This window comes from Eimeria maxima, genomic scaffold (assembly GCF_000499605.1).
Source record: "Eimeria maxima Weybridge genomic scaffold, Emw_scaff1424, whole genome shotgun sequence".
Classification (NCBI taxonomy): domain Eukaryota; phylum Apicomplexa; class Conoidasida; order Eucoccidiorida; family Eimeriidae; genus Eimeria; species Eimeria maxima.
In genome coordinates this window covers 1-8,898 of record NW_013564387.1, presented here as the reverse complement: position 1 = coordinate 8,898, position 8,898 = coordinate 1, and the positions used below count along the sequence as shown (strand labels likewise).

General features: G+C 48.1%; 1 protein-coding gene across 1 annotated transcript; it reads right to left on the bottom strand.

Annotated features, from left to right (window-relative positions):
- Positions 1 to 2,602: 2,602 nt before the first annotated feature.
- On the bottom strand, positions 2,603 to 4,489 carry EMWEY_00052510 (protein disulfide isomerase, putative; the record flags this gene model as incomplete). Its single annotated transcript, XM_013479878.1, has 1 exon — positions 2,603 to 4,489. One exon carries the CDS (start codon positions 4,487 to 4,489, stop codon positions 2,603 to 2,605), a length of 1,887 nt encoding a protein of 628 aa, XP_013335332.1.
- Between the last annotated feature and the right edge of the window lie 4,409 nt (positions 4,490 to 8,898).

The window sequence follows — 8,898 nt, the reverse complement described above, 5'->3', positions numbered from 1 at the left end:
TGCTATAAGCACCCCAGAATAAACTAATAAAAAGTAGTAACTCTGTACTAATTACACCTAAACATATTGATGATACCATAGAAGCAGAGGTTGTACCGACTTCTCTGAAAGTATAATTAAATAGTACTAACACAGTGATTAAGAAGGGAGAAAACAGGAATCCTACAGTGAAATATCTTAGAGTAGTTGCGTATAAGAAGGAAATCTTAGTAAATATTCTTAAATATGCGCCTAAAAGGGTTCTTTGCCATTTTTACAGAGCCGGTGATGAGTGACTAAGCAGCGCTTTAGTTGTCGTGGTTTGTTGCGAGGCTGAGGAACTTCCGAAGTGTCCAGGGGCTCCGGCTTACGCCAAATGGACTACATCTTTCCTGTATCTGCTTCGACCCCCCCTGCCGAGGCAGCAGACTCTCCAATTGCAATGGCAGAACAGTTGATTGACGTAGTCTCACAAATTCAACAATTCGAGAAGATAACCAGTCCTCCCTTGTTACTATCACATAACTCCACGAAGACCACGGTGTGCACGCTCTTGTGGGAAGTAGAAGAAGTGTGACAACGCCACTTATATGGCAAGCACTACTATGATAGTAAAATAATTGTGCGGTGGTTTTCCCGCCTTCCGTGGTACGGCTTCACGTTGAAGTACATCAATGTTATCGACAACGCTGCCGCTGAGCCACTATCGCGACGATCTGTCAGTTACTGTTTCCTCTAACTGATCATTTCGGTTCAAAATTACGTTGAGCCTAGCCCTTACGTTGTCGTGAGTCTACAGGCAAGCTCAACAATGGGCAACGGGTGAAGCAGTACGAACTTCAAGGGCGACTTTCGTTGTGCCACAGCACGGGTGGACATCGCTCCATCTTCACTTCACTTTTCGCAAAGCAGATGATACGCAGGCAATCGAGGGGTCAATGCACCAGTGGAGGGAGCGGGAAGGTCCTTTTGCTGGTCCAGGATGCGCCAATCTCCGGATGAATACGTTCCCGGAATGGAAGCTGCAAAAGCAGCGGAACGCTGTCAAACCCGAACTTTTGGAGAGCCTCCAGGTTCTGGAACACATATGGACATATATATCACCTTTTCACATGAGGAGGCGGTGCGGATGGCTCAACGACTGTTCTTCAACATTTCGCACTAGTAACTCGTTAGCCACAGGGTGGAGGCAACGCTGAGCATTAACAGAAGCAAAAGGAGGTTTCCTCAGCGGAGCAACTGCACCAAGGAAATTCAATTAAATTTGCCCATACACACGACCGATAGGGGCACACGATGCAGGCTGCAAGGGGGGAGAAACAGATGGCATTTTGCTGCATACATGAATTCGGTCGATGCACCGAATTCATGTATGCAGCAAACAAGAGCTGCTTCTGCTTAAATGTGGGGTTACTTCGGATATAGGGTTAGAGGAAGGTGGAATGCATCTCATGGAAGGCTAAGCCCTGCACTAAAGGTCAAGGTGTTTGAGTTGCTGAGCTCAGAATGCCTAGAGTTTAGAATGCATTAAAATCGTTTAATATCACGTGTGATTCCCAAGCTATTTGGCTCAATTGGAGCTCGCAATAGTCCCCGGAAGAAACAGAGAGTGCGCGCTCCAAGCATCGCAGGCCGCAGGGCAAGCATACGCCGTGGGTTGTGTACCATATTGCAGCGGGAATGTGCAGTGAGACAGGATTCTCGTTTTAATTGCTGCTGTGTCACAGCGTCACGTACGAGACGGCGGCAGAAAATACTAAAACGAGGCTCACATCTGACTGCGCATACGCTTTTCAACCCCCCCTGGGGATATCAGCTCCTTCAGGCACAATCCCTAGATAAATCCATATACAGTGTCACTCAACCTGACAACAATGCTACTTGTGAGAGCAGGTGGGTTCAACAGCCCAATTACTCAGTGGGGTGGGAAAGGATTTGATTAGTGAATGGGCTTAATTCACCTCGAACTGCCTTCCCAAATCAAGTGGTCTCTTCAACCGGACAGACTTCACGCCGGCTTCTACAAAGACGGTATGTGGGGCAGCTGCCGTAGTCCAGGACGCTAACTGCTGTCCTGCAGAGTGGGCTGTGCCTCTCAGCCGCAACTTGTAGAAGTGGAAGGACTCATTTGTCTTCCTCAGTTTTGCTTGGTGACACTGCTGCTGGAGTTGGTTGTGGCTTATCTTTGTTTGGACACTGCAACGCTACAACGCTACGCGATTAAACTTTTCCTCCCTTACGCAGGCTTTCCACTTCCTCAGTGAAGCGCCAAACATGACACATCCATCACGCTTAGCCAAAAGCCAAGAAATTGACGAAAATTATTGTAGGAAACGCACTTCACTCATTCACCATTTTCGCTTAACTGCTGCTTCACTTGAGCGAAGGGTCAGAGTCCCCATATTTAGAATGTTTTGCCTCTTTCACCATAATCTTCCTCGGAGATTTACTTTCACTGAAGTTCTTCATTCACTCCGACAATCTAAGCGCTAAGTACCACAGCATGGAAAATACAGCTCTGCTTAAACTAAAGAATGACAGGAAGGCCACCAGCCTAAGCTGGAAAGGTCTCACAGAAGTCCCCTCTCTGCTCCGGCAGGCAAGACGCGCACGGAAAAAGGGCCTAGAGTTCGTCACGCTTCGCAGCAAGCGTGCTTAGGAATCCCAATATATCAGTTACGATGGGAGACCCGGTGTAAAGCAACCGCCTGTCTAGAGCTTTTGGGCCCTCTGGGTAGACAACGATTGAGGGGATCCTCTTTTTTATGTCAAAATCAACGATGTCATTAAGGCTGCCGTCTAGTTGGCCGAAGATAACCTGACTCTTCAAATGCTCTGCTGTCTTAAAGAGTTCAGACGCCTCCTTCCATACTTGCAGGTATACTTGACAATCTGAGCAGTCCGGTTCATAATACAAAACGGCAAGAAGGGCCCGGTTTGGTTGGAGTAGTGTTTTAAGAAAGTGGAAATGATTAAGTTCCGTAACATGGCTTTCCTTTTCAGTATAACTTAGGCGATTCGACCGGAAATGAAGTTCCGAATTTCCCGTACTCCATTGTTTGAGAAACAACTGTATGCTATGGTAATTGAATGGCATTGATAAGGAATACTGAGAGAATGGAGAATGCTCCCGTAGGACCCCTGTAACTTTTTGGTAGGCCGCTGGGTTTGCTTGCTGGTCGATGATAACAGCACCACCCCAACTATGGCTGAATGTGTCTTGGGACCTCGCTGCCTCTTTAAGAGTGCCTTTGGCAATGTGAAAAGCCAGACGTTCACGGTATGTTTCGTAAAACTCCATCAACAGCAATGCAATATCCTGCAAGTTTTCGTGGTGGCTAACGTAGACAGAAAGAAGCGCCCGTTTCCCCAGAAGAATCCGAGAGGGCCTGTCCCCATAGAACACTTTCCTGTTTTCCGCTGCTAGCATCAATGCCAGGATAGATTTAGGTTCCCATTGCGGTTCTTCCAAAGTAAGGTATTCTTCCTCTCCCACATCAAACGGCAACCGTTTCCTGTAAACACGAAATTGTTCCTGTTGTGATAGGTCTACATATTTTATATTAAATAGGGTGGATTTAGATGGCAGTTGCTCCCGGTTCGTCGACAGCCATGTTACAAGCGCAGCTCGCGGGCTCCCTTCATGGACAGAAGCATGCACAACAGGACCGACGGTAGAGCCTTTGACGGCGGCAACACGAAAAGTTTCCTGGCCTATTGGTGCGATTTGAATTGTTTTACCTAGCTGCTGCAAAATCCAGTAGGCAATTTCATCAGCAGTCATATCAACACCTTCATAAGCTATATACGTTGTGCTTCTTATGTCGCTATTTCGGTAGAACCTAAGGCATGGCATGGCCTTGATGGCCAAAAGCCTGCCCAGTTCTTTCTCCTTCGTCATGTCCACATGACGTATATTAATTGTGCCTCCATGTTTTCGGACAATCGTTTGTGCTACCTGAGCCTCCCTAAGTGCTTCCTGGGAATATGGGCACCCCTCATTTGTGTAAACAGCTAAGGTGGCGACTGTTAAAGAGATGTTTGTATTCGCGCTAGTGGTGAACACTGCAAGCGAAGGTCGCTGTTGGACAGGCATTTGATCTCCGATACTTTCCTCCTCGGAAACCACATTTGGTTCCTCGATATTCACTTTTGGTGAGTCGGTTAATGCCTGTTTGCCAAGTGAAGCCTTGTATATTTGCGTATCAGCCTTAAATGCCGGTTCTAAAACTGAGTTGCCTCCTTCACCTGCTTCACCTGTCTTGCTGAGCCCGGTGAATGCAGCAGTGATCGGCTTGGTCTTGCTTAGCAAGGAGGCATTGCTGACACTGGTTGGTTCGGAAGCTGCACAGACGCAAATGCTGTGCCAGGACAAGCTGGAAGCAATCAACAGAAGACATACGAGAGAAAGCCTCACACCCAGGACATGCTTCACCCATGTGAACGCAATCGGTTGAGAACTAGCCCGCGGCGATTGGATGACAACGAACTTTTCCCCCCAGTCAGCCATGATGATAAACGTGTTGCAGTTTGCCGAATGTGTAACGCCAACTCCGGGTACAGAAGCTTCATGAAGTGCTGCTTGCCCATCGGTCGCAGAGTTGGAGTCAAGTGTGAAACAACCCTTTCAGGGGGTGGCTTGACTCCAAATACAGGAACCAGGTAGGGTGCCGGTGGATTAGTAATGCAGCAGGTGTCCAAATCAAACACTCTCCGTTGCTGTTCTTTAAAGCAGTGCTGCTGCAAATTTCCACATTTCTGCATGGACCAGGTGCCTTCAACGGTAGGTGACACACATCTAGGAAACTCCTAATTTTCTGGCAATTTTTTCATTATTTTCTTCATTGGTTCAGTTATGTCGGACGGAGATGTACGAGAGTGCGCACGCAGTCCAGGTGGAGTCAGCTTTTCCCCGTCTCCAGATCCACAAATGACCAATTTTTTAATTTTATGAACGACGAAAATGTATCAAATTTGTGCACTATTTGAATACCCGTGTATTCTTGAGAATGACGTTACCTACGTTGGCACCGTACACCAAATATGGTGGGCCACGGTGGTCAAGTCTGTTGAGAAAGCTGTCATGCTATAGTTCAAATACTATCCAAGATGCCCAACCAACGAATCTCCCCGGTCGCATGGTTACTTGCGAAACAACTGATTCTGAACGTGTAAGTAAACGCTGCGCCGCCATAAGCTAGATTCCTCCTGCGGGCACTCCCTAGTCGCTATGCAGCTAAAGTACAGCTGCCATAGTAATTCCAATCTTAGGAAGAAAGTGAAGGATCAAAGGATATAGGATCATATGACAATCCACTTAAGCACCCGTAGCAGCTGTTGACAGGCCTTGGAGATTAGCTTGTATGGAAGGAAGAAAGCTGTTGCGGATTGGCAATCCCGCATCAAACATGCAACTACCGCATATGGCCGCAGTTCAAATACAATGAGTTGCCTCCTGTTGTTGTAAAGATAATGAACGCCCGAGTGCTGATGAGGTCATTGGAGATTGGAGAGCGCCACCCTCATGCAGCCTGGCATTGATACAGCTGACCCATTTCGGGTCCGCCTGGGTCCCACTCTTCAACAACATATACACCCTGGAATTTTGGTGCAAATACTCTTTGTACAAAAGTTTGAGGGTGTATATGTTGTTTTTGCACATGAATATGTCATATTGTTGTGCCTTTATGTCATATTGCTCTGCCGTGGCTTTATGTCATATTGCTGTGCCTTTGTGCCACAACAAAAGAGGTGCAAAAGCAGTAAGAAGCTAGAAAACGGTACGTATTTTAGCGACAATTCGCAAGACACCTACACGCTATTCCTACAGTTAGAGAAATGCTATGGATTCCCATGCTCATGACGCAGGGCGTTCAAGGTTTCACTACCTTGAACGTTCGATTAATTGATCTAGGCGTCCAAAGATAGTGATGGACTAGACAAACGCGGCGAATTGTCGCTACGATCGCTAGCTGCAGTTCCACATCATATGAGACAACGGGAGGACTACTACACGTATACAACCCCCGTATGCTATTCTGGCATCTTGACATTCCCTGGTTTTGTGTGAACGATACTCCTGTCGGCTACGGCAAATGAGCTACATTACCTCCCTGGGTACGCCAAGAAAAAGTCAAATGTACGTCTCACCACTTCCTGCAGGGTTCATGAGAGAGTTTTGCGCAGCTTCATCGTTATTAGTAGACGGTGCTTGGTTTTCTGGTGCTCCTTCGAGCCCTTCTAGACCATCTCCTTCTAACTGGCGTCCAGGTGTACTGATTTCAGCTATGTTGGCGTCTGTTGAACCCTTCGCATCTTTTTCCGCGCCGGCAATAGTTTGCTTAGGTGCGTTAAGCGGCATATGGTGTGACTTTTGAAGAGCCTTCTCCAGCATTTTGTCCTCTTGATCATTGAACCTGTTGGTGTACGCTCCTCTGTAAAGCAAGAAAGATGCAAGCGTAGGAGAACCAGCTGCAGCTGCGAGGTGGAAGCACGTGAGCCCGGCCTGAGTTTTTGATCCACCGTAAACGTCAATACCACAAAACCGACACAAGCAACAGCATTAGAACTATTGCATGTGGTTACAGATGTTTCCTCTCTCTATATTCTTTTCTGTGGAATAATAATTCACTGCACTCGTACGTTGTTGGTTCTGTTTGTTGCTGCTCCCTTGCTCAGCAGTAAAGCGACTATCTGGGAGCATACATAACAAGCAGAAGCAGCGACGCTTTCATGGTAGACAGCAATGCCTTCACTCTCTTAGGCTGGTGTGTGTGATGCCGGTTCCGTTGATGTTGTTAGTGAGCTTCAAGACTGTTTGCTTGCCTCGATGCGCCGTGCATATACAGCAAGAAATAAGGGGGTATCGCCAGCCTGAACATTGGCACGCGACGGATGCTGTTCGTCAGAATAGCACTTTCCAGTCCATTTGCTGCCCCTTGTCCGTGAATAGAAAGTCGTGGGGATGCGGTATGGCTAGCGTATCCCAGTGTCTCCCTTCATCGTGGAATGGCAGCAAGCAGCTTACATAATCTGGAAGATCCAGGCTTGCGCCTCTTTCGATAAGCAACTCAGCTATTTGCTGTTGTCCGTGCAAAGCAGCTTCATGTAGGGCTGTCGACCCACGCACGTCTTGGTGATTGACGCTTGCACCACGATCAAGAAGGAGGCGTGTGATTGCTTCGTGGCCGCGACAAGCAGCGTGCCACAACGCAGTGCGGCAGAACTACAGATAAAACACCATAGGTGGGAGTTGCTTCATTCCAGCAACAACCAGGTAGAGGGGTGCTACATGCCAACGCTATGTTGCTTTTCGTGCCTCAAAGAAAAGGCAAAAAAAAGGACCAGGACCGTGAAAAACACCCCTATTTTCACTCTGACTTGGTCTGCACAAGGAATACATACAGCAACTTTAAAGCTGATGTTGGCGGTCGTACTGGGGGCTCTGCAAAGTCGAGCGTTGGAAGGAGTTTCATTAACTCTTTGCAGTCCCGGAACTTGCCGTCACGGGCTGCAGCCACAAGTTTCCGCCCGGCCTCCTGAGCTCCACAGGTTCACCAAGGCTCGTCAATACGCTTATGTCCTTACAGGCAGCCAACAATTATAAGCACTTCAAGAAACAAGCGCGGTCTCATGCCAAAGCAGATATGCAAAACTGCCCGCCTGCTGGAGTCGCTTTGAGCAGTGGGTCGCACAGTCATAGTGGAAGCTCTGCGGCTGCGCTTGTGATGACGTCCTTAGCCTTATAATATGCTTCGTCCGTCAGGGATATAACTTGAAATGTGCCTTTGGATACCAGAAGAGAGAGGGAAACTTAAACAGAGGCAAACTGAATTCGATTGAACAACATGTCCGACGCTGTTCCGACGCTCGTGAATGAACTGCTAGCAGTGGTCGTTGTCTAGACCGCTGATGCCAAAATAGCTGTACGGTGAATGGATGTTGCCATAGCAATGACCCTCATGGAACCTGGAGAGACACGAATATACCTATTTTGCCTCCTACCAGAGTCCTAGCAGGAGTCGGTTACTGCAGATGAATCGAATTAGTCAATTAGTGATGCTTCGGCATGTACTGCAGGTTGCTTGGGGCTTCCCGTTTACGTCACTGCCTCCTAGATCCGGGGCCAAGACGCTTTTCTGCCTGCGCGCAGAATGTGCGAGAATGAAACCTTGTAATTTCAGTTCCACCGCACAGTAGCGTTTTGTCCGACAGCTGTAACTTTTGTTTTTTTGGTCATCATCCTCAGCTGAACACACAGCCTGGGACTACCACTCGTGCATGCATGCAGCCAAAAAGCCACAAGGGGGGAACCGCTTCCAAGGGAATGCCTATATACTCAGGAGCTGGCAAGCTCTTGAAGTGAGGCATAACAAATCAGCCAGGCAGATATCCTGAAATTCCGAGCGTTACCAAAAAGGCTAGATATGTACTATACGGATAGGTAGTCCCTTTGTTGTAGTCAACTGAAGAGCAAACACGAGCAGCTGTTTATGGTCAGTCCTCTTGAGCACGCACTGCGTAGCGTGGGGGCGCCTTCCGTAGGCAGTCACCAGGCTGCCTACGGAAGGACCAAAAATTGCCAAACAGAATATAACAGAATTATGAGATGTAGAGTTCCCAGAAAGCACGTGAATCATGCCACCACTCGCCACTCGCCAGAGGCAACCGGGGCCTGTGTCCCATCCTCAGGGCCCTGCACTGGTGTCACCGGGTGTTTGGAACCGCTGCGTAACCACACCTCAGAAGCCCCCTGAACGCCAAACCCAAGGATATAACAGTCCACTAAGGACCTACCTACCTTGGGGAGATTAGTCAGGTAGCCACTGACGCTGACCAACCTTCAGGGATCAAAATGGGCAACAGAAGTAAGTGACCCTCAAAACCCCTTTAACGGAGATCTAGAGGGAATACAACTAT